The 26,614-nt window shown below is 43.3% G+C and overlaps 1 protein-coding gene across 1 annotated transcript in view; it reads right to left on the bottom strand.

Moving 5' to 3' along the window:
* The window catches only part of LOC311149286 (DENN domain-containing protein 1B-like), a 161,105-nt gene that overhangs the window by 124,666 nt on the left and 9,825 nt on the right, over positions 1–26,614 (bottom strand). Inside the window, exon 3 of the mRNA XM_084186414.1 lies at positions 900–943. Within this exon, the coding sequence (XP_084042540.1) occupies positions 900–943 (44 nt within the window). The remainder of the gene's footprint in view (positions 1–899; positions 944–26,614) is intronic.

Below are 26,614 nucleotides of genomic sequence, written 5' to 3'. Positions count from 1 at the left end.
ACATACACAACACTGTTTAGGCCTTCGCATATTCATGTATCCCTCTATTCTTCCAATCTTGTTTCCCTCCATTCTTCCTGTGATCAGCTGCAGTCTGCCCACTGCTCCGCTCGAAGACCTGTGTGTGTTCCAACACCTTTCAACAGACCGGCCTGGTCACACCACAATATGGTCCATACCTCCGCGCCGATCCCTCCAGCCCTCCGCTCATCCCATGCTTTTATGACCACAATATGGCGGTGTTAAACCCACAGCTCTCACACATCTTGAAGAGGCACGTAGACTGTGGCAGAGTCAGAGATCACTACTGAATCGACAACCAGTATGACCATTTATTGTAATGTATTTACACAGCCGTGCATAATTTGTTATCTTAGACAAACGCAAATATTAGCATTGTCTTTAATAAGTGGCGGTATAGGTACTGGGAGAAAGGCTTTAAGGTCTCTTTGACCCTAGTGGTATTTTTGTGGGTTTTAGACACAAGACCGAGAGAGTGGAAAGGGACAGAGAGAGACAGAAAAGAGGGAAGAAAGAACAGAAAACAGAAAGAGGGTAAAAAAGGAAACAAAATGGAAGACAGAGAGAGCGGAGGAACAGAGGTGTGCATCCTGTCATGGTTGCACGATAATTACTGATTCGTCCGTTATTGAAGACCTGCTCACTGCTTTCATTATCAGCAACAGCCGCTCAGTGAGAGTGGGGGGTGTGGAGGATAGAGAAGAGGTGGGGGGGGGGGGGTAGCACTAGATGGCAGGTTGAGTACGGAAAGGAGGGAGGCACCGAGTGAGAGAGAGGTTGGGAGAGTACGGGGATCACCATGAGAGAAAGGGAAGAGCGAGAGAGGGATAGGAGAAAGAGGAGTGTGTGTGTGTGTGTGTGTGTGTGTGTGTCTCAACCTGGTCTGTGTAGTCCTGGGGGAAGCTCCACAGCACGGCAGGATCTGGAGGTAATTGACAGACAGCATAATCAGCAGTGAGAAACACAGCCTTCGCAGCGCTGCCTCAGAACATATACATATTAATGAGAGGGTGTGGGGGCAAGGGTTGCTGCCGCCAGTCGGCACACAACACACACACACAGGCAACAATACACACACACACAGTACCACCAGCTAGCTAACACTGTGGAGAGATGGAGATGTGTGTCTCAATATGCTAATGTCTCTCCTTCATGTAGATAATGTGATATTATACACCACATCATCCCTGTTTGGACGCGTGGAAATCAGACCTGCACATACAGTTCACCAAAAAAATAACACACATCCTAGACCCCTGTGTTTGCCTAGATGGAGAGCGAGATGAACATTCTTGAATTATGTTGGTGCAAAGGGCTTCTGGTTGTCTTGTATTGTAATGGGGCTATTTCCCAACATAATCTCCATTAACAGCAATTACAAAGTAATCCTATGCAACAATATGTCAATACTACGTAGTAGGTGCAATAATTAGGCCTACAGTGTTACTACAGTGTTCCTACACGTGGCCAACAGAGGCCTAGACCTAGCCTGGGTTACATCATGGTAGAGATCATGACAAAGGAATAGTTCCAATGTTTAAAAACCCACCCCACATTGCTGGGTTAGCCATCTCAAGCTCTTCGAAAGGATTGAAAAGCAAACAAATCCTATTTCGATCACCAGGGCTAGTTCAATAGCCAAACTTTGTCGAACGTTGCAGATAGAAATGGCACGAATAGAGCCGACTTGATTCCTTATGTCACAGAGGCATGTTTGTACTACAAAGCCTATTTCTATCTGAACGATCCAAAACATTGCGTCCTGCTGAACGCTCCCCAGGTCTAGCACAAAGTCGACCTGAGGAAGAGCTCACAGCCGTAGTGTCACTATCGAATGGGCTTCTGGTAAACATAGTTTACCACAATGTTAGGGCTCCAGAATCCAGACCACAGCAACAGACTAACAACTGTCTTTCTATCCAGAAATGGCCTTAAAGCAGCAATCAGCAGTTGAAACAATAACAAATCAAACTCCCCACCACTGTTTAGGTGAAAAGCTGAGGTATAGGGCTGGAGAAAAGTAACCACTCTCAAATTCATAGCCAGAGCTATGGACTGGCCATCCATGATATCAAAATTATCGTTTTAACCATGTTTTGAGACTATATAGTGTTTGTTTACAAACATTGGAGTGAAATAAGCGTATATTTTGGGTTCTGATGGGGTATGACAATTGAACTAAGCTGATGAGTCATTTATAAAGTTATATTCTTCAAGAATCAAATGGGTACATTTCATTCATTCAGAAGTCCAAAAACGGATGAAGGAACTGCAGATTGCACCTTTAATATGGGTCCGGGAAACTGGTTCAAGAAAACTCTGTTTTAGATTTAGAACTTCAACAGCGGTCATGTTGGCGTCAAGAGTTTCATTTTCAAACACTAAACCATAATCTTCCACTCGCAAGGAGACATACACACATCATAAACAGACCACCATATTTCCCACTGAAAAGGACAACAAGAGCGAGTAGACAGAATCAAAGATGCCTTCCATAATCCTGTTGCATGATTTCACAGGCCTCCTCTGAAAAGGCCCTGACAAAGACACTCTGTGCTCCCCTAGGGAACTCCATCCCAAAATATACACCCACCATCCCTCCATCACAAATACATAAAACACTCCATCACAAATACCACCCCCCCCACCCCCCCGCCCCCCCGCTGAGACGCCAGAGTTAGGGCAATTTTATGCTGATTTTATGGGTGAGAGGATGGGAACCACTGCCAGACAGAGAGAGAAAGAGAGGGAGATTGAGAGAGAGAAGTAGAGAGGAGAAGGAATGAAGGGAGAAAAGGGGAGGGCCTCTTTCCACTCTCTCTCCATCTGACCATAACTCTCCCTAACTCATCTTTATTTCCCTCTCACTATTCCCTCTCTCTCTACCTTTCCCTAACCCCCTCGCCTTACTCCAGTCTCTCACTATTCTCTGTACATCTCTGCCCCTCGTCCCCCCCCACTCTCCCCCATGCCTCCTGCTGCTGTATTGTAGTAGAGTGGTAAGCCAGGCCAGGCGTGTGTTAGGGCCCGCGGGGCTGAAGGGGTTAAGGTGAAGGTTAGGGGGGTAAAGCAGACCCCCGCTGCCCCCTTCCCACCCACCCACCCACCCACCCACCCACCCACACACACACAAGCCCCTGCTGCTGAGGTAGAAAGACAAATGTTATCACAACGACCTAGCGCTCACACAAACACCTATGGGAACACAAACATATTCTGAAATACAGACACACACACTACGCTAGTTTCCATTTGTCATTGTCCTACAACTAAACCAGAAGTCTAACGGCAATCAAAACAAGCCTATCAATATCCTGAACTAGGCCAGACCCCATAAAGATGTGTTAACAGAAGCTGCTGTATACACCACATCTCCATTCACACCAACAGAAAACATCCCCACTTCCTCCCATCCACCTCCCAAAACAAATACCCACTCCATTAGTGAGAACATGTTGTCTCTGACAGTGAGTGACAAGGGGAAAACAACCTATAGCGTATTTCATCTCCAGTGTGTGACAGACACACACAGTCCCTATCTCTTTCCCCTGTAGGTGACAATTGAAATCATCTAGCTATCAGCTATCATCACTGGGTAGTATTCCTCCATTTACACCCCTAGTGAAGGCAAGCTCAGGAGTAGCCATTGATCCCCTCAGCATATTGAGGCGTATGCGTGTGTGCACGCGTATGTCAGCGTGTTTGTGTTTTCCAGCATATAGGCCTATATGTGTGTAAAAAGTGCGGGGCTCAGAGTGTGTGTCCGTCCATTGATCCCTGTGGGCTTCAAGCGTGGCTAACCTGGGACAGGCGCTGTGCGGAGAGGCAACACGCCGTCAGCCCCCAGCAGCTTAGACAACCAGCAGCCAGGGTCAGTGGCAAATCAATGTTTGGACGTCCCACCGAAGCCTGTCTTTAAAAGTCGATATGCATCGCTTTGATAGGGGCTGAAAGGGGGGCCAGAAGGGGTTAATAGGTGAGTGGTGAAGGGAGACAGGGGCGTGCGCGCGTGCGTGCGTTTAATAGGTAAAGGGTGGAGAGGATTTTCTTTCTCAGCTGACACCACTTCAGAGAAAGGATGGAAGCAACGAGCGGAGGGAAACGGAGATGTTAACTATTAAGTGAAATACGAATAAGTGTCAAATAGAAAAGGGTTATAGGAGTGGGTGGAGCTGACAGCTGCTTTTACCGGATTGTTGAATAGTGGTTCGGGAACTGGATTCTCAATCCTCGTAACCCGTGGTGATTTAAAATATTAGCGATAGCGATATTACTGTGCAACGTAGATGTTCCATTTTCTCCCGAGATTGCAAAACAATTAGTATGTTGATGTAGTGCCCATCGGTAATGAATGTTTCAACCTCTGTGTTAAGAAGTCGTGTTTTTACCGTCAGTTCCTGGTTTCAAAGAGCACTGAAAACTACACTAACCTTAGCGTTTCTGCTGCCAGAAACAAGTCTTCTGTCAGCACGCAATTCTGATGAGGGAAAAAATGGCCACACCAATGAAAACTCATAAAGTAGCATCATGCTCTGGGAAACACAACACAACAAAGATTGCACTGTTAATGCACTTGTTTTTGATCAATTTTAGTCAGAGCTTTTTGTATAAGGAAATTAACATCTTTATTTGTTTTAAATTAACATGTACATTGGAGCAGGTTACACAACTACCCACCCTGGTGAAAAAAACTACATTCGAAACAGTCTAATGGTTCAATTACAAACCAACGCTCTTTTTATAACAAGATAACTATTATCTAGTTCTACAGTGCTCAGACAGCTGATGTCATGGCTTATATTCCTCATTATTATTTACCTGTTCTATATAGAGCTAGCCAACGTGGTGTTTCGGTCTAATGGTTTCTGGTGTTTAACGTTAGCCAGCTGTTTGTAGTGTCAACATAATTAACTTATAAGTCTAATCCACCAGTCCTTCGTGACTTGTATCTGCTCTGTGATTGGACCGCAATGCTGTATTGGATGAGTAGTTTGTTTGCCCCCTAACTCTGGTGTGTACACAGTCTTGTACCCTTGAGTTATTTTTCCATATATCACAGTTTATTTTAAGCGATTTCTAATGTTTTTAATTAACCCAATAACCAGCATGTTGTTGAAATGTCTATGCTAAAAATGAGTGGCGTGTCAGTTCCGGAACCATAACCACGGGAAGAGGAGCCCTTTACATCTATAGAACTAACCCGATATAAAACAACCAGTTTACTGCTGTAAACTGCAACCCAGTGGGAGCTGGGGACAAACTTTCCATCATCACCAGTACAAACCGTGAACTTTTAGCTGTTCATTAAGACACCGTGAGAGTGTCAGCCATGTCTCTATGTGACACACAGCGTCAGGTTTAAAAATAGAGTGGTGACATACCACAAGAAGAAATGCATCATACAGGCACACACCAGGGTTTGGTCTAAAAATAGAATACAAATGATGAGCCGATAAATAAAACTGTTGCCGGCCAAAATGACAGGGAGGAAAAAATTATTTACATTGCAAAAATAATGCTTTTTACTCATTGATTGAAATCCCAGTCGATGGAAATACATTTGACCATCATGCTTATCGGTCTATAGGTTAATTTGCATAATTGTGTTGGATTAAATTGACCTGCGTATTTTCGTTGGTCATCATGCATCTTATTTATCCAACACGACTATCCCACGCACACAGCATACAGAGCCTATTTTGAGTGGGATTTCTCCTGCTGCTCCTCAGCTGGTTGCTGCTGGAGTAAAACGTGCTTTTATAAGCCCAAGCGCAACAATCCTAAATGCAATCCCGTGTTAAAAACCATTCAAGTGCAGTCAACAGGCTATCAGTGCGTCACCCACCATTTTACAATGTGAGCTGGAGGCAGTATGCATTTTGAAAACATACTTAATTGTTTTAAACCTGAATGTTTTATTTCATATTCTTTGGTATGTCTTACCTTGCTTCAAAGTAGCCTATAGGCAAAAACTGACCATGGAAATGCGGAGGCAATTATTTTATAAAGACTTCCTAGGCGGCGCGCAAGATTCAAGTTTGGGGAAGCAAACAATTTATCAATTTATAAAATGTATCATATAATGTTTTTTTTGCAGACGCTCTTATCCAGAGCGACTTAAGTGCCTTGCTCAAGGGCACATCGACAGATTTTTCAGCTAGTCGGCTCGGAAATTAGAACCAGCGACCTTTCGGTTACTGGCACAACGCTCTTAACCACTAAGCTTCCTGCCGCCCCGGCATTTCTACTGTTCTGCATGCCAGTTATGATTTACATTTGCGCATTTTTGTGGAACAGTTTAATTTCAATAATAACGTTTGTCAAAAATCATTGTCACATCGTTAAATCATACAAATCGGAATTACACTGAACAAAAATATAAATGCAACATGTAAAGTGTTGGTCCCATGTTTCGTGAGCTGAAATAAAAGATCCCAGAAATGTTCCATATGCACAAAAAGCTTATTTCTCTCAAGTTTTTTGCACAAATTTGATTACATCCCTGTTAGTGAGCATTCATTTTTTGCCAAGATAATCCATCCACCTGACTGGTGTGGCATATCAAGAAGCTGATTAACCCATAAGAGTATAAACCCTGTCTAAGCCGGGGGAGGGGTTCTAAGCTATATGGAATTGTTTTAAGGACATAAGAATTATCCTTTTGCTATTTGATTTTGAATTTTAAGACCACTTGAAGTATCCCCCCCCAAAAAATCGTAAGGAAGTTTGCTCTGAAATGTCTGTCCTATATCTGAGAGATATAAGAAAGTAGGCTTCTGCGGTAAAACGTATACTGGGGTATTTGGAAAAAGCTACGAGATGGTTTTTCAATGCCCTCTATAACGTTTAAACTATTTCTTTGAAGTTTTTTTTAATACCTTTGAATATTTGTAGCTACTTTTTAAGTAAATACCTGCAGTCAACTTGTGCAATACATTAGGAGATAAAGAATATTGCATTTTTCATTTCATCTGTCACATTATTACATAGCTTAAGGTAGTCCCCAGTCACATGGTGTTTGTTTACAAGAACACAATGACCAGAAACCGGAGCCTTGTTAGCTAGGTTTTAACAGAGGTCAAGTAGGCTACTGTGGCTATTTGACCATAATGTAGGCCTACCAGTGGCCTATTTTCAAAAACAAATGGAGAAAATGCATCCCATAACATTTTAACATGGAAATAGCCATTTTATCGTTCAGCCTACAGTAGAAGCCAATGTGTGGTGTTCAATGTAGGCCTACAGTCCATTAGACTTCTGAAAAAAACATGCAGGGCTTGACATTAACCTGTTTATTCACTTGTTCTTCAGACAAGGAGGTGACTGAAAATGCTGTGTTGTTTGATGCAAAAATAAAAATGCATCATTATTCCCATACCATTATGACAGAGAATCAGACAAATTATGCTACCCTCTGCCTATTGGCTACTTAGCTTATTCAAGCCTGTCTCAAAATACAACACTGCCCCTTTAAGACAAAAAAAAGCTCAATACCTGAGACTCGCTTTTCAAAGATGTCTAGAAATGCACACGTTTTGTTCTGAAGTGTCTGTCCTATTCTGAGAGATAGAAGAAAGATAAGGAAACATTTTTTTTTTTATGAACATGTATTTAATCCCTTATTTTTGGCACTAAACAGTCTCCATATTCACTTCCATAAATTCTTTCAACTGGTACCGGGGGACCTTCAGACGAGTCTTGTGATGCGTCCTAGAGCAAAACAACTGAGTCTCACCTTTCCACAGAGGAATCATATTAGCGTGTTGCCCAAACTGATCGGACGTTACAGACAGAAGTTGGCAGATCAGCTGACATCAGACGAGTCCCAAGACGTAGAGCCAAACGGAGAACACCATCGTGTTCGTGAGAGTCTCATCTTTCCATAGAGGGGTCATAATAGTTTTCTAGGCCAAACCGTTCGGACTCTAAAGACAATTTTGCGAGAAGACCGATTTTTGGGATGTCTCATGGTCTGACAAACACCGCTCTAGCTCCGTCACCTTTCACCACAGATTCAGAAGTGCAACATAGGCGGATACGGTGGATTGAGACGCATCCAATGCCCAGAAAAACAAATATGGTATCACTAGCTCAAACTGACAGATTTGTATTATGCTATTTCCATTTCAGTGGGAACACGGACATCGACCTTAGGGGGTTAAACAGCATGATCATTACACAGGTGCACCTTTTTTAATGTATTTTTTATTTAACCTTTATTTAACTAGGCAAGTCAGTTAAGAACAAATTCTTATTTACAATGACGGCCACCTTGTGCTGGGGACAATAAAAGGCCACTCTAAAATGTGCAGTTTTGTCACACAGCACAATGCCACAGATGTCTCAAGTTGAGGGAGAGTGCAATTGGCATGCTGACTGCAGGAATGTCCACCAGATCATTTTATGTTAATTTCGCTACCATAAACCACCTCCAACGTTGTTTTAGAGAATTTGGCCGTATGTCCAACCGGCCTCACAACCGCAGACCACGTGTAACCACGCTAGCCCAGGACCTCCACATCCGGCTTCTTCACCTGCGGGTTCATCTGAAACCAGCCACCCGGACAGCTGATGAAACTGTGGCTTTGCACAACCGAATAATTTCTGCACAAACTGTCAGAAACCGTCTCAGGGAAGCTCATCTGCGTGCTCGTCGTCCTCACCAGGGTCTTGACCTGACTGCAGTTGTAACTGACTTCAGTGGGCAAATGCTCACCTTCGATGGCCACTGGCACACTGGAGAAGTGTGCTATTCACAGATTAATCCCAGTTTCAACTGTACCGGGCAGATGGCAGACAGCGTGTATGGCGTTGTGTGGGTGAGCGGTCTGCTGATGTCAACGTTGTGAACAGAGTGCCCCATGGTGGCGGTGGGGTTATGGTATGGGCAGGCATAAGCTACAGACAATGAACACAATTGCATTTTATCAATAGCAATTTGAATGCACAGAGATACCGTGACGAGATCCTAAGGCCCGTGCCATTCATTCGCCGTCATCACCTCATGTTTCAGCATGATAATGCACGGCCCCATGTCGGAAGGATCTGTACACAATTCCTGGAAGCTGAAAACGTCCCAGTTCTTCCACGGCTTGCATACTCACCAGACATGTCACCCATTGAGCATGCCTGAGATGCTCTGGATCGATGTGTACGACAGCGTGTTCCAGTTCCCGCCAATATCCAGCAACTTCGCACAGCCATTCAAGAAGGGTTGGACAACATTCAACATTATCAGCACAGAGAAACCAGACACATGCTCATTGCTCACATGGAGCACTCCAAACAAAAGACAAGGAAATAATTGACAAATCTCATAAATGATGGTTATGAAATAAACCAAAACTTGTTTCTCACAAGTGTAGCAGGTTGTGAACTCCACAAACAATGCTTCCATTCCGAGAATGAGAACGGTAAATTACTGTAATTAATACATGCATTAACAGAAATTAACATCACCAAATGACGGGGATACATTTACTACTGGTAACATATGTAACGGGGAATTTATTAAAATGTAAATGAAAGGGCAAACAATTCACACAATGAAACGATGAATGCGCAAGAATTGGCGAGTGACAGCGGAGCCGTTCTGGGAGAGAGACTGGCCTATATCTTCGCCACACACCCCTCCCCTTCTTCTTGTCACAACAGTTAAAGTTATACTCCAGACACATTATCGCCACACATATTTGAGATGCTTTTCACTAAAACAGCCGCAACTCAATAATCAGCTAGGCCTATTGCCATGTGCGCTAACAAAATTGCAGGCATCCCCAAGAGGCATAGGCCTACGAGCTTGTGATTTATAACAATCAACAGCTATATTATTAAAGAAGCTAATGATCCTCGATTCCTAGTGGCTAAGTCATGCTTTCTGGTGAAGTATTTTGAATGATTTGATGTATTTCTGCATAGACAGTAATTATATAATTTTGGGAAATGTATATCCATTTACTTCCCTATTGGATCCACCACTATGCCATTTCTCTCCTGTTCTATTGGTTTTTATATCAACTTTATTTCATTGTCCAGAAGCCCAAATGCACAATCCTAGTCATATTAGCAACCCATCCTAGTTGTTTTATTTTTAGTTTTCCCCTTTTTCTAAGTTTCTAAAATAGATTTTCATCTCTGCCACATATGAAACTGCTATCAGGTGCACTGTTTAGAATGGCGTTTTCCCGCAAATTGCATTTTGGCAAATGTTTGAAAATAACATTTGATTGGCCACTTCGTTACATGAGCTGTTCTGTTAAGATGAATTACCATAATCTGAATGCGATTTCTGTCATTCTGAGCACCGTGGGTGGACGCCCTTCCCGTTCACGTTGTCTGACGCCACATTTTCCTAACGGAAACCCATAGACACACATACACTGAAGATTGAGATGTATCGAACACACATTGAACCAATGAGTTGTAGCTGTATACTACTGATTCATAAACAGTATTAAATATGTACAGTATAAATCTAGTATATAAGCTACATCATCTTTAAATGAGTGGCACACATTTGCTCACAGAGCAGGCAGAATGTCTGTTGTTGGTTTTTGCCTAATCCCAGAAACGACTGGATAGCAGTTTGATTGAATGTTGGATTGAATAGGAATCTTGCTTGTTAGGAGGCCAGATTCCATATGGAGAGTAGCAGTTCTGTAGTGAGAAGAAAAGGTTGAAAGCCCCTCCGCATCCCTCTCCTCTACACCCACCCCAAGATGAAGGGCCCTGTAGTGCCTCCCTCTTCTTGTTCCTCCTTTCTCCCTTCCCCTCCTCTCCCCTCTCTTTCTTGGCCAGGGGTTAAACTGCTGCACTCTAACCTCGCCTTGGCAATCCCTTCTTTCTCTCTCCCACTCTCCCTACCTCTCTCTCTCTTATCTTTAAGAGATTTATTTCACCGTATGTAGTGGGGCGGATTAAGGCCCCGGCCTGTATGGCCTGGGGATAAAGACATTGTCTTAGCGGCCGCCAGTTTCTGACTGAGGAGGCAGCGACCGGCCGGGAGGAAGCTGCCGCTACTTAACATCCACAATGGCCGCCATTGTAGGGCCAGGGCTGCAGGGGCTGCAGGGGCCTGCTTCAGAGGCAGTCTAGACTTTGAGCCAGCTAGTCAAGGAGCTGCAGGAGAAAATCCCATCAGCCACTGGAGTGAACGTTAACTAAGGTAACCTGCTGTGAACCTGATGACGATGTCAAGCCAACATATGGCCCCAAATGTCTATTGTCGGAACGGAGAGCTTTCTTCCCACTCAAGAAACTGGAGGGGGTGAGAGGGGGCCACGGGGGCAGGGGAAGGGGGTTAGGAGCCTAAAGGAAGGAGGAATAACTGCGGTCATGGCTTTACTTCTGGATCACTAGCCTTATTCTGGCTCGGAGGAGCCCTACCCCCAGAAAACAATTAAAGGAGTAGGCAGATTAACTGGCATCTTTCAACTCGCGCTGAATGAAAACACTCACAGACGTTTAAAACATGTTTTTCTCCCCCATTTCCTCTCTCCGAAATCACACAGCCAATGGCATTACATTTCATGCTGATTTAGTAGGCAATGGGCCCAAGAAAGGACATTTCCCACTGATGATATGGTCCTTAAAATGTACTAGTGGTGATCAGTCACACTGTGTTAGAGCCTGGGTCAGTAAAAGTAGATAGTATGGCTTAGGCCTGTGTACTGTGTGTGTGTCCTGAAAAAGCCTCTCAGCAGCACCATTTTGGGGGAAAGCATTGCAGTTTACATTCCAACTGTAGGTACTTTTTGGTTGCTGCAGGGATTCTAACTATACAGGCAACATACTGTATATCTGAGTAGGGTCTGGGGATACTCCAATTACACTGAATCTAAAGCCGACAAGCACAGCATAACAGGGAGAAGGAAAAGGAGCTTCAAGAAGATCTGACCCTGGTAATAACACAGTTATTTCATCTGCAAAGCTATCTGGGCGCTACCAGGATAAGCCTTACGGAGAGAGAGAGAGAGAGAGAGAGAGAGAGAGAGAGAGAGAGAGAGAGAGAGAGAGAGAATAGGGTGGCACAGAGAGAGCGAGAAGAGAGAGAGAAAAAAAATTACAGAATGTAGAGAGAGAAGAGTGTCTCCAGGCTAGTTGGGAAGCAACCCAATTTCACAGCTTCACGACTGAGCAGAGCAGCATATGGACGCTGGCGAAGCGAGCTCTGTGACAGGCTCCGCTCTGCGTATGTATCACCACATATCAACACTGATGTTCCCAGTTAGCCTCCATACGGGTCCAACATTATGTCAAACACTGGCTACGCCTCAGTGAGTGAGGAGCTAGCTAGCGCTGCCTTCCTCCACACTACGTGTTTGTGTATAGGGGGTTATAAAAAGAATGCTTGCTGTCGTTGATATCTCAAGTCATACGGAGTGCACTGACTTCCTCTCTCTCCACAATCAAAGACTGTCTTTGACTCCTACATTGTGATGTGAATTCCAAATTCCAAACATCAAGCGTGCCAGGACAACATTAGTTCTAGAATAAACAAACTCCCAAATCCAGATTGTAGACCTAACTAGACACCTGTAGAACATTATAAGTCTAGACTGGCTAGATGAAGTGTCAGTGCTGCTCGGTTTAGCATTCCACCTCAGGTGTGGGTAAAAAAGATGCACTGCAACAGAGCTACTTCAGGTAATCACACATTTCTCCCCATATTGTGCAACCATCTGCCTCATTCACGCATTTAAAAGCAGAGTACCTGTGAAAAACTCAATTACCCATACAAAGACATAACGATTTCCCTGGAAAACATGCTTTGAGGGGACTGGTACAAGCTGCCCCTAACAACTGATTTAGGGTCAGATACAGGTAAATCTCGTTAATGGTAAGGTTAGGGCTGGCGAGTTTAAGTGGAGAGGGGTAGGTTAGGGTAGGGGTTTTCAAACTTTTCTTGCCCAGGGAACCCCGCCCAGGCAAACTGGCGACCCAGGGACACTCGTCATATCTTAGCAAAAAAAAGTAAAGTCATGTCTTCTCTTACCAGGTGAATGATAATGGAAAGCAGAACGTAATCAACATTTTTCAATAGATTTGGTAGACAATTTAGATATTTTGACCTCCCGACAGTTCATTGGAATACGAAGTTTAAACTCGAACATAATCTTTTAGCTAGAAAGGTATCATGGCGGCTTAGACATTTTTTGATGTTGTAAAACAAATTTTCTGCAATTCAATACGGTTTGAAATTGAGATGAAAGACAACTTTGCAGTTTTAAAGCAAATCTCCTGCAATTCTATGCATTTTGCCATGGCTAATGCGGTGTTCCATTCTCTCAACCAGCTTCAGGAGGTAGTCATCTGGAATGCTTTTCAATTAACAGGTGTGCCTTCTTAAAAGTTAAATTCCACAAATTATTTCCTTCTTAATGTGTTTGAGCCAATCGGTTGCGTTGTGACAAGGTAGTAGGGGTATACAGAAGATAGCCCTATTTGGTAAAAGACCAAGTCCTTATTATGGCAAGAACAAGATTAGCAAACACAACGTGCCATTGGAACACAGGACTGATGGTTGCTGATAATGGGCCTCTGTACGCCTATGTAGATATTCTATTTTTTTTTTTTTTATCAGCCGTTTCCAGCTGCAAAGCCATTTACAACATGAACAATGTCTACACTGTATTTCTGTTTCAAAAACAAGGACATTTCTAAGTGACCCCAAAAGTTTGAACGGTAGTGTATGTAAATTTGATATTTCCGTTTGTCTTTTTTATGAATAAAAAAATAAAAAAATCCAGTTTTTGTTTTGTCATTATGGGGTATTGTGTGTAGATTGATGAGGGGGGGAAACAATTTAATCAATTTTAGAATAAGGCTGTAACCTAACAAAATGTGGAAAAGTCAAGGGGTATGAATACTTTCCGAAGACACTGTACATATAAAAACTGCGGACCGCCTCCAGTAGCTCGGCCAAAACCCCTGGATTAGGGGGCAAAGTCTAACTCAACCTTAGAGGGCTGTCATAGCTGCCACAACCTTCAATTCTTACATCCTTGGGATATAGGCTAAAGGATGGATCTCCCTCCATGACATGAAGTGTAGTCACGGGCGTAGAGCAGTGCACTGTACATATGGCGCCCAGAGGCTGCTAGCTACCGATGATGACAGAGTAAAGATTTGCCTTTGGCGTCTACACGCTTTTGCCGTCATATTGTAGCAGGGATCTGAGGTTCACATGAGGAGCCTGTCAGACAGCTATCAATCTCTAGTGGAACGACACCACCGCTGCTGCTTCAAGGGTTCAATGCAAACATGATACTGTTGGAAAGATGGACAATCCTGCAGTGTTTCGGTTTCTCATCTAAAGTAGCTAGGTGGACACTACTTGGTTCTGTTGCACCATGCATCACAATTTGTCAGTTCAAATAGAAAATGTTCACAGCTCTAGATGTTTGTGTGGGGTACTTTCTGGACCACCTCAGAAAAAGACACACGGGAAACACTCAACCTGGATTTATTTTTAGCTCAAAGACGCAGCATTGAGGGTGTTTTAAAGTTGTCCTTGTATCCGCTTTCACTGGGGCTAGTCAGGCTACACTCAGCATACATTTACATGTTTGTCAATTAGCAGTGCTTTCATCTTAAGATATCTGGGTGCAACAACTACATAAATGCAGTTTGTACTTATCCTGCCTTAGCATCAACAACAAATGAACAACAATGATTCACGTAAACAATCAATGAATAAGCAATGACTTGGCCTACCACTACACAAGGACATTAGGTAGAGAGAGGCAAGGTTGAATGTGTATTCACTATCCTATTTCACAATGCCATAGCTCTAATCTGTTAGCCCCGTCATGTTGCTGTTATCACAGCAGATTCTTCTCTACTAGGCAGTAACTAAGAAACTACAACTACAGAACTGCTTTCTTTCCTCACCTTGAAAACTAGATAGGAACTAGCCTATATGAATGTCCTGAGGGATTATGACAATGAAGCTCTAAGGAAGAGAATGGTGGGGTGGATCTGAGCATGCACTAGTGTACTTAAACAATGACAACACTGAATATGCTAATTCCCTCTGACACTCAGAGAAACAGAACACCCCCTGGACCAATCATGTGAGAGAATGACGTGACAACAAATCGAGTCACATGTTGCGCAATGACTAAATGGCACGACTCATCCCTCACAATGACAACCATTGGCTGTGACCTACCTTCCGTTGTGAAAAATGGGCTGCTTCCCAAATAAGGGGCCGATACTCCCCATCTAAACGGCAGCATATTCCCAGTAAGCGTATGTACCCAGGCGGTCAGTGTAAAATGGGAGTGTTGCTGGCTGACTGAGAAACAGTACAGCCCCCAGAGGAGATATGGAGTGGTTAAGGAGATGCAAGACAGACACACGCTCCACACTATAGGCTACAAGTTTATTTTGGCGCGGCATGGCACTTGATTTTTTTCTAACCTTAATAAAATGACCCACAGTATCAGACACTAATAATGGAAATGAACAAGAAGATGAAGATCATTTTGTAGTTTCCTTCTGCAGGGTGATCAGTTAGGCTATTCCAAGTTCATCTGGGTAAATATGTTCAAGATGCAGTATGAGAAGTAGTGGAGCCATAGGTCACAAAATCCTGTCAGTCGACTGAAATATCTGTGTAATGGGTAAATCCATTTGAATTGAATCACATTTTAACAGCATACCTTTTGATTTAAACGTTCCATACATGTTTGCCCATAGAAGTAGTAGTCAGAACGTGACTTTTTGGACCTGAATGCTAAAACGTTCAGGAGATAAAGGTGTTCAGAGTTGAGCCATTTTACATAGTCCACAATACCATGAGACATCCATGTCGTCATCACTGGAAAATATTAACTGTTGAGTATGATATAATTTAACAGCTTACCAGCAGTGTTGTCAAACTATTTCATAATATCTTGATTTATTTTTATACAAATGTCATTTTTAGACCTTTACCGGCAATTATCTAAAAACAACGTAAACTCAGAGTTGTAGCTTAGACCCTATTTCACATCATCTGAGGTTTTGGTGTCTTACTCACCATTGGTTGAGACAACATACTCTTGAATACTGAATAATTCATAGAATGGATCTGTCCCTTCAGACCACTGCAATTTAGATGTACACCATTGAAATTTCTACTTCTAATTACTACCACAATGATGACCACCCACCGTTGAATGTCAAATTAAATAGTACTGTCTATTCTATTGTCTAAATTTCTAGGATTTCAATAGGTTTCCTACGGAGGATTGGCAGTATCATTTAAAACAACAGATATTCCCTCTGATGTGTGGACCTCCAACCATCTTTGTGGTAAAATTTTTAAGTTAACATTTCAATTGTATTCCCATTTTAGTACATTTATCAGCCAAAACATGACACCCACCCTGTATTCAAGAGCATGTCGTTTCTCAACCGATGGTGGGCACAACACCAAAACGTTAGATGATGTCAAGTAAGGTCTAAGCTACAACAAATGTGAATACACATTTACACAGTTTGATAATTGACCAGACTGAACCAGGTTGTTGTTTTCTCTTTGTCATTATGGGGAACGTATTGTGTGTTGATGAATGAGAAAAAAAACGATTTAATCCATTTTAAATTCATGCTGTAACACAACAAAGTGTGGAATAAGTCAAGGGGTATGAATACTTTATAAAGGCACTGTAAATGATATCAATCTCAACCATTTATCTTCTCCAGTGACGAAGACATGGATGTCTCATGGAATGGTGCAGTGTGCAAAATGAGTCAACTTTGAGCACCTTTATCTTTCAAATGTTTTGGCAAACATTCACTTTCTGAACACTTCTACAATGGGCAAATAAGTATGGACATTTTCGATGAAATCAAAAGGGGTGCTGTCAAAAAGTGACTGAATTCAAAAGGATTTGCCCTAATATGAGAAACAACAATATTCTCCATCACCACATTTACACAGTTGCTACTTAAAAGCCTGGGCAGATGATCAGAACTACAATAAAGCATTAAGAGATCATTCTGTTCATTGGTAAACTAGGCCATTTCAGCATTAAATTCATAAGATCCATCCAACCATTATTCTTTAGACAGGATTATTGATGGAGGAAAACCCTGGTTTAAGACAACCGTTATTGACTCTCAGCCAACACAACATGTCAACAAATCACTTTTCAGTCATCGCATATCCAACTGGCTTTGGACCAGCAACGTAATGAGGTAAACCAACGTAATGAAAATGCATTGGCGTTCTAGTAATAATTAGCCTAAGCCTAATAAAGAAACACCTATTATTGTAATTACATTTTTCCCCCCAAGAACACTTCCACTTCCCCCAACCCCCACACTCATTTGTCAGTTGGTTGAAGGTGAGAGATTACCTGCACATCGTCAACGGATGATTCACAGGATAAAATGAGGATGTGAGAGGGATGAGGCAATGGGAAACTTGTGAATCTCCATCAATAAAAATGGAAATATTAATTATTGATCAGGATCGTAATTTGTCCTCTTTTCAGCAATGGGAAGAGGTAGAACCACTATTTATAGCTGCAGAGAACCATGTGCCTAGAAGTCTTTCCATGTTCTCTGACTGGCATCATTACTGCATTCAGATGAAAACAGCTCACATTCACTGCAATACGAGAGAGAGAAGAGAGAAGAGAGAGAGAGACTATAGAGGAGAACCAGAGTTGTAGTTTCTCTTCAGTTGTCAGACAGACAGCGCCAACATTGGCAAGACAGACAGCTACAGGGTTGCCAAGCAGCCAGAGGCCTATCCTCCACTGCCCAGTAATGTCCACCCTGCTGTCTGTCTCTCTACAGTCCAACAGAGCAGGGCCCGGAGACCAGCAGGACTCTATAGCAGGACTACTGAGTCTCAACGTCTGAGTGACAGATGAGAAGGAGCTAGAAATTAGCTGTACAACACTAACAAAAGAGCAAGGCAGAATGAGATGTAGATAACCGCTCAGTTTGACACTCAGTTATGATGAGACTTCCTCATTTCAACTTAAGAAAAAAAATAAAAACATAAGTCAGATATTTTTCCCTCTACATGGAAGACAATTTAACTAACAGAAAGGAGAGAGTGAGAGAGTGAGAGACAGAGAACAAGAGAAAGAGAGAAAAGGGTGTGAGACCCGGGGGTTCTCCAGGAGTGCGTGTGTGTGGAGTATGGCCTCTCTTATGACCAATCAACACCCTCCTCGTTACCAATGGCCTTCCACCTGGGTGTGAGCCCGCTACAACCACCCCACGAGGCCAGCAGCCAATCAAAACACAGAACCACCATGCGGGAGGTCAAGGTGCAAAAGTGACTTTTTTGCAGAATGTCAGCATTCAACCTTTTCTAAAGGTTCTACCATGCCGGTGTTTTGCAGTGCGAATACGCAGGAAGGGAGGAAGGCGGAGGAAATGAGAAAATGCATATGGAAAGAATATGTGGAGAGAATAATATCACAGCAGTGCTTGAGGGTGTGATACGGTAGCAGGGAGGCAGAGAGCAACGCAGCCGGCTAACTAGCAGGCAGGAGGTGACATTCTGAGACCTTGGGTTGCAGTGAGAGAATGTTCTCTGGAACGAGAACAAAAGTTCTGATTCATAATTGGTGCATGCATGGAGTGAGTAAAGTTAGGAGGGTATCTGAATCAAAGGCCATACTGTTATTACGGCTGTCCGGATCCTCAACTCAAGTCTATTGAGATGCAACTGTTATCAGGATAGAGAAAGTGCATCAATATCAACACAGCCATCACGCAAATCATCTCAAGTAACTCAGTTCAAAGTGTACTCCTACAGTATTACCAGTAAAGGGCCATCTGAGACACGCCATGAATTCCGGTCAATAATTCATTGGAACAAGACACATTACTCGATGGAACACGACCACTGTTCCAGTTCCACACACAGAAACCAACGGTACATAAATCAAATACTGATAAAAAAAATCAAAGACTGACATCAAAGACTGATAAAGCCACTGACTGGTGTTGTGTGTGGTTTTTTTTCCAACAGCAAATCGTTCAGCTAATTGCAGCATGAGTGCAGTTGTAAAATGGATATGGTGATCTATTAACTTTATAGCTTTGTTACCGGGAGCAATCTGGCTGGAGCGAGCGGGCTAGGACAGGTAGCATCTGTCCCCACCTACTGCCGTTGGTTGGCACCGCTCCGCTAGTATCATCTGCTAGCTTTGGCAGCGCCCTGGAAACACATCAATATGACTCTATGTAGCAGAGTGCTGGCCGGGGCCCGCACTAGCTAGCATGCCAGTCACTCTCAGGGAGCCGACATTAGCTACCTCAGCTCGCTGCCTGCCTAGGCATCCACTGTGCTCTGAGCCAAGAGAACTGAGCAGGAGGGCTGCTCTCTATAGGCCTGCTGGGGAAAGCAAAGGACTCAGCAACACAGTCATAGAGAGTTTGACCAGGTTGACCAATGTTACAGTTAGACCCTGTTGCTTCCTCTATCTAAGCATTCAATTCTTCTGCCCAGAATTTTGATGCAGACCCAAGTTCCTCATCTTTTAATTTACTTGAATATTGAGCCCTGACGATAACTCTATGGAATCCCAAATAACATTTCTGCCTCCACAGTCGCAATAATTCTTAAGAATGGGGTACTGAATGCTTGTAAATATAGCCTAGTCTAACGACTCTAGGCTAGTCCATGAACAACCAACAAGATGTCACTCTCCTAAAGGTTTTGATGACTCATGGTCAGACATTTTTCAGTGTCATGCCCATTGTTCAATACAATCTCTATGAGACAAAACCTTTCCAGAGGATTATGCATTCATTTGTATGCATTGTAAGAATGAACCCACTCATTTTACATCAATTTTGAAAGAATGAAACCACAACACTGGCTCCCCTAAATTACATAACCCCAAATGTATAACCCCAAATCCGCATTGAAGAAAGTACTGCATCCAAGTACCAGAGTTAGAAGCTGACTATTAAGTTGAAGGCTTTAAGTCAGAGTCCAGCCCAAAGTAATGTGCAACAATATCCCCTATGGGTGAGTGGTCATCCAGCCCAGCGACCAATGCAGTCAGTCAGAATAACCCTGTACTGCAGAGTGCTGCTCTCAGGCCTCTTATGAAACCCTTCATGGGCTGTGCTCTACTACTGGGAGGTGGATGAGCTGGCCTCATAGAATACTGTTAGACCTCAAGAACAGTGCTGTTAGTATAGGTTAGTATAGGTCTAAATGCAATCTATTATCATTATCACTAGTGTGTGCGTGGGACTGGAAGCAGTATATATACATACATGTATGTATACTATATAGAATATCCATACCCAGACAGAGAAGTTCTCAAACATGGTTAACGTTAAGAGCAACATGCACTGTGTGTTTAATGATAGCTAATTATAGTTTAGTCAGCAATTCAAACACACTTACTGTACGCAAAGACACACAAGACCATATACACATATTCTCAGAGATCTTTTGGCCAAAATGTGAAACCTGCATCAGACCAAACCCACTGTGTCCTGAAGTTGCCTGTATTTTTAAATTGTTTTAATTTTAACTAGGCAAGTCAGTTAAGAACAAATTCTTATTTACGATGACGGCCTACACCGGCCAAACCCGGACGACGCCCTATGGGACTCCCAATCACGGCCGGTTGTGATACAGCCTGGAATCGAACCAGGGGGTCTGTAGTGACGCCTCAAGCACTGAGATGCAGTGCCTTAGACCGCTGCGCCACTCGGGATCCCTACTACTGTGTCTCACTGGCCTAATGCCACTACTATAAATGGAAGGTGTTAACCGCTGTTGACACATACAACAGAGGACAGACAGAGTGGTAGGAGGGTGTGTAATATATAGGCTGTTTAAAGTTTTATTAGTCGTATGTACAGGATAAACATGGTATACACCGTCCAACAAATTACTTACTTGCAGGTTCCTTCTCGACAACGCAACAACAATAAGAAAAGATAAGAATATGACCATAAAGTAAATGCTCAGTAGAATAGAATAATCATTTTAGCATCAGTATAATACAGGAAGGCACAATTTATAGTGCAATATTTACACGTGTTTTGGGGAAGAGGGGACAAGTGTTTAAATCGTGCAGTATTTAAGAGTCTGGTAGCAGCAGTTGTGATGTGTGTGTAGCATGAATGAGTGAGGGAGTGAGTGAGTCAGCGAGTGATACTCTGATACAGCTTCTGGCTGGGGCGTGTGGGGTCCTTGATGATGCTTCGGGCCTTCCTCAGGCCAACAAGCTCTCACAGTATCTTGTCAGAATTAATCCATGTTTCTCAAACGTCAAATGTTGAAGTCATTTCAAAAGTCATATTTCAAAGTGTTTAAGTATAGGCATTAACTGGTTGAGGTAAGGGTTAAGGTTTGGGATAGCCTTAAAACCAAAATTTCGAAATTCGAACATGCAACCTTTTGTACCAGAGGCAACTTTCTATCGCTGGAAACAACTTTCTATAGCTTTCTATCGCTGGATTCGAACATGCAACCTTTTGCACCAGAGGCAGATGCTTACGACCATCCACCATCCCCGTCCACAGAGCCCTAGCAAAACCGAAACCTACTTGAAGGTAACAGCGCTCACTGTTGCACCTAGTGGCCGGTTTCCACGTCATCCCCGACGTCCTCAGACATGGATGGACGTCTAATACTGACTTGTATCAAGGGTGACCTGGCTGCTCAGGCACCGTTGAGTAGATGTCCTGGATGGGTGGGAGCACGGTCCCAGTGTTGTTGCCAATCCTTCAAGGGTTTTTCTTTATTTTTACTATTTTCTACATTGTAGAATAATAGTGAAGACATCAATACTATGAAATAACACATATGGAATCATGTAGTAACCAAAAAAGTGTTAAACAAATCAAAATATATTTTATATTTGAGATTCTTCAAATAGCCACCCTTTGCCTTGATGACAGCTTTGCACACTCTTGGCATTCTCTCAACCAGCTTCATGAGGTAGTCACCTGGAATGCATTTTAATTAGCATTGTAAAAATGTATGCACACACATGACTAAGTTGCGTCTGCTAAATGGCATATTATTATTATATATTATTATCATATTATTAAAAAGTTAATTTGTGTGATTTCTTTCCTCCTTCTTAATGCGTTTGAGCCAATCAGTTGTGTTGTGACAAGGGGGGGGGGGGGTATACAGAAGATAGCCCTATTTGGTAAAAGACCAAATCCATATTATGGCAAGAACAGCTCAAATAAGCAAAGAGAAATGACAGTCCATCATTACTTTAAGACATGAAGGTCAGTCAATACGGAACACTTCAAGAACTTTGAACGTTTATTCAAGTGCAGTCGCAAAAACCATCAAGCGCTATGATGAAACTGGCTCTCATGAGGACCGCCACAAGAATGGAAGACCCAGAGTTACCTCTGCTGCTAAGGATAAGTTCATTAGAGTTACCAGCCTCAGAAATTACATCCCAAATAAATGCTTCACAGAGTTCAAGTAACAGACATCTCAACATCCACTGTTCAGAGGAGACAGTGTGAATCAGGCCTTCATGGTCGAATTGCTGCAAAGAAACCGCTCCTAAAGGACACCAATAAGAAGAAGAGACTTGCTTGGGCCAAGAAACACGAGCAATGGACATTAGACCGGTGGAAATTTGTCCTATGGTCTGGAGTCCAAATTAGTGATTTTTGGTTCCAGCCGCTGAGACGCGGTGTGGTGAACGGATGATCTCTGCATGTGTATTTCCCACTGTAAAGCATGGAGGAGGAGGTGTTATGGTGTGGGGGTGCTTTGCTGGTGACACTGTCTGTGATTTATTTAGAATTATTTTTTGGTTACTACATGATTCCATGTGTTATTTCATAGTTTGGATGTCTTCACTATTATTCTACAATGTAGAAAATAGTAAAAATAAAGAAAAACCCTTGAATGAGTAGGTGTTCTAAAACTTTTGACCGGTAGTGTAGGTGTTCCACTTGACAGTTTGTGCCATATTCAGGAAAGTGTGCCAAGCTATCTGGCATGTAATGAAGGAAGATTTTGTTGCTTATCCCTCCGTGGCAAAATGGGCTTCACCACGTGGACGCATATGGTCGGGAGGGAGATCCGGGGAATCTTGTCACGAAGCAGGTTCGGCTCCCAACTAATTGCAGGCCAGCTGCCGCTACCAAGGCCAGGGTGCTTGCCTGGGACCCAAAAACTTAGCCAATATGTATTTGTGGGAGACAAGGCATTCCCTCTGATGGTAAACCTGATGCAACCATATCCAGGTAAGATATGCTAAATACATGTGACTATACATATGATGTGAAAATTATACCAATATAGGCATTGTAATTATATGCTTCACATAAAAGTATTCTGGCATCCCAGAGTATGGGGGCCTATGTCCAAAGCATAGGCTACACAGTTGTTACAGTACAAATGTCATATCCTTCATGTTCCTGTTCAATACTAATTGAAACACTTATTTTACTCAAAAGGTTATTCTGGCCTTGATGACACCAAGAAGATCTACAACTACCGCACTCAAGAGCCAGAAGAATTTCAGAGAACTACTTTGGGATCCTTGCTGCAAGATGGAGGATCCTGGGACAAGCCCTTGAGGTTGCCCCAGAGAAAGCGGAGACCATTGTGAAGGCCTGCGTGGCCCTTCACAATTACATTTGCACCACAGACACTACAGACATTGACAACAGAGTCATCAACACAGTACATCCACCCCACATTTGTTGACCACTCCACACCCACTGGGGACCTGCGTCCAGGACATACAAGGGGTCACTGCCTTCCTGGTCCCAAGAAACATGTCGGCATACAGGGCAACCAGAGTTGATGTTGACGTGCGCAACAACCTCAAGGACTACTTCCTCACACAAGCTGATTCAAGTGACTATCCAGGATGCTGCTATCACGCGTGGCACCCAACACATTTGTTCTCTTCCTATGGTTCCTAATGGATTTACGGAGCTCGTACCCGTTTGCCTTGTACGTATTGCGCCACAGAGTCCTCTGGGTTCGTTATCCTGACACTGAATGCTGAAGTATGGGCTCTCAGCATGGTACGGATATCTCCGTTCATCAAGGGTTTTTGGTTGGGGTATGTTTGGATTGTTATTGTGGGTACAACATTATCAACACATTTCCTAATGAAGCCTTTGACTGACTATGTATATTCCTCAATGTTGATGGATGAGTCCTGGGTGAATGAATCTTTGAAGATATTCCAATCAGTATTCTCAAAACTAGGGCTGTGGCGGTCATTAAATTTTGTCAGCCAGTAATTGCCACGCAAATGACTGCCAGTCTCACGGTAATTTACCATTAATTAACATAAACTTGTTTAGCATCTCCGGGCTTCCATGCATACAAGCTGCTGATTCGGGCCTTTGGAACAACAACACTTTTAAAAGTTACATTAATTAATTTAATACAGCCTACACCATCACAATAACATCCATTATTTATTTAGTTGTGATAGGCCTGTAAACCTGGGAATGTCTTAGAAATCAAAACATAAGGGCTGCATAATGCGACTATATTGATGAAAGTTGCAAAAAAAGTCATGCTCTCTGATCCTTGCGCTTGCAGCGGAGAGAGAGAGACAATTGCATTGCTGCTCTGCTTGTGTGGCAAGCAAGTTAGGAAATATCTAATCAATGGAGGATGGAATTAAAATGACAGAATTAAAAGTGAAATGAGAAAGAAAGGCTACAATGACCAAAAGCCAACAGATAGGCTGCGATTTAGGCTATTATCTGAAAGGATGTATGTGTAGGCTAACTGTAGGACAGGGAGAAGCGCAGTAAGTTACGGCTAGCCTCAATTAGCTAGCTTTTCTCGGTATGATGCAGTCAACACAGGCACCATGTAATGGGATGGGATGATAAATAACTATCAAGAAGTTAGTCTAGCGCGAGATAACAGTGGTTGCAGTATCTCCCTCTGTGCCTGCACGGGTTCTCTGAGGCTCCCATGTCTTACATTCACACACACCGCACGGCCTCCGCTCCCTAACAGCCTACAGCTGCTCGCTCTGTGCCTCTCTCGCACTCCCCCTGTCTACATGGCTCCGGTTTAATAAAGTAAAGAAACAATTGGCTTTTCTGCTGCTTCCCTCACTCGGATCGGACAGGTTGTCCTTTAAGTCCTTCCGGAACGGGTTTTAACAATTAATTTACGCATATTGGGTCTGGGGCTTTCCCTTGTCCATTTCGGAACAGTAAGCTCTAACTCCCATCACCACTTGTCCTCATCATTCAGATTATTCATATTCAATCATGAAGTGGGGCCCATGGGACGGCGCACAATTGGCCCAGCGCCGTCCAGGGTAAGGGAGGGAATGGCCGGCAGGGATGTAGCTCAGTCGGTAGAGCATGGCATTTGCAACGCCAGGGTTGTGGGTTCGATTCCAGTATGAAAAAAAAAAAATTTTTACATGTATGCACTCACTAACTGTAAGCCGCTCTGGATAAGAGCGTCTGCTAAATGACTAAAATGTAAATGTAAGTGGTTAGAAAGTGATTAATGACAATAGAACGCTGAGTACCAGGCCATTAGCGAGGGCCGTTAGCAAGTTTGGTAGGCTACCCATCAGCGCCATCCATTTGTATAGTTTTGGATGGGATTACCGTGACCAAAGGTCACAGCGCATTTAAATGAGGTCATGACTTGTGACTGCCGGTGTGGCGGTAATACGGTCACCGTGACAGCCCTACTGAAAACAGTCCCGCAGCATTGGATCTGCGTCCTCTGTCCAGCGCCTCACTGTGTTGCTGGCTCCCTCTTGAGTTGCTGCTTGTAGGCAGAGAGTAGGAACAGAGAGACGTGATCTGATTGGCCGAAGTGGGGGTGGGGGATGGCTTTGTACGCGTCACCGATGTTTGCATATACAGTGCATTCGGAAAGTATTCAAACCCCTTGACCTTTTCCACATTTTGTTATGTTACAGCCTTTTTTTAAATTGATAACATAATTTTTTTCCTCATCAGTCTACACACAATACCCCAAAAATATTTGCAAATGTATAAAATAAGGAAATATTACATTTACATAAGTATTCAGACCCTTTACTAGGTACTTTGCTGAAGCACCTCTGGCAGCGATTACAGCCTTGAGTCTTCTTGAGTATGACGCTACAAGCTTGGCACACCTGTATTTGGGGAGTTTCTCCCATTCTTCTCTGCAGATCCTCTCAATCTCTGTCAGGTTGGATGGGGAGCGTTGCTGCACAGATATTTTCAGGTCTCTCCAGAGATGTTCGATCAGGTTCAAGTCCGGGCTCTGGCTGGGCCACTCATGGACATTCAGAGATTTGTTCTGGAGCCACTCCTGCATTGTCTTGGCTGTGTGCTTAGGGTCGTTGTCCTGTTGGAAGGTGAACCCTTGCCCCAGTCTGAGCACCTGAGCAGGTTTTCATCAAGGATCTCTATGTACATTGCTCCTTTCATCTTTCCCTCGATCCTGACTAGTCTCCAAGTCCCTGCTGCTGAAAAACATCCCCACAGCATGATGCTGCCACCACCATGCTTCACTGTAGGGATGCTGCCAGGTTTCCTCCAGACGTGACGCTTGTCATTCAGGCCAAAGAGTTCAATCTTGGTTTCATCAGACCAGAGAATCTTGTTTCTCATGGTGCGAGAGTCCTATAGGTGC

This window comes from Coregonus lavaretus, assembly GCF_964263955.1.
Source record: "Coregonus lavaretus genome assembly, chromosome: 21".
NCBI lineage: Eukaryota > Metazoa > Chordata > Actinopteri > Salmoniformes > Salmonidae > Coregonus > Coregonus lavaretus.
Note: the sequence above shows the minus strand (reverse complement) of the source record. Positions and strands in the feature narration are given on the sequence as shown.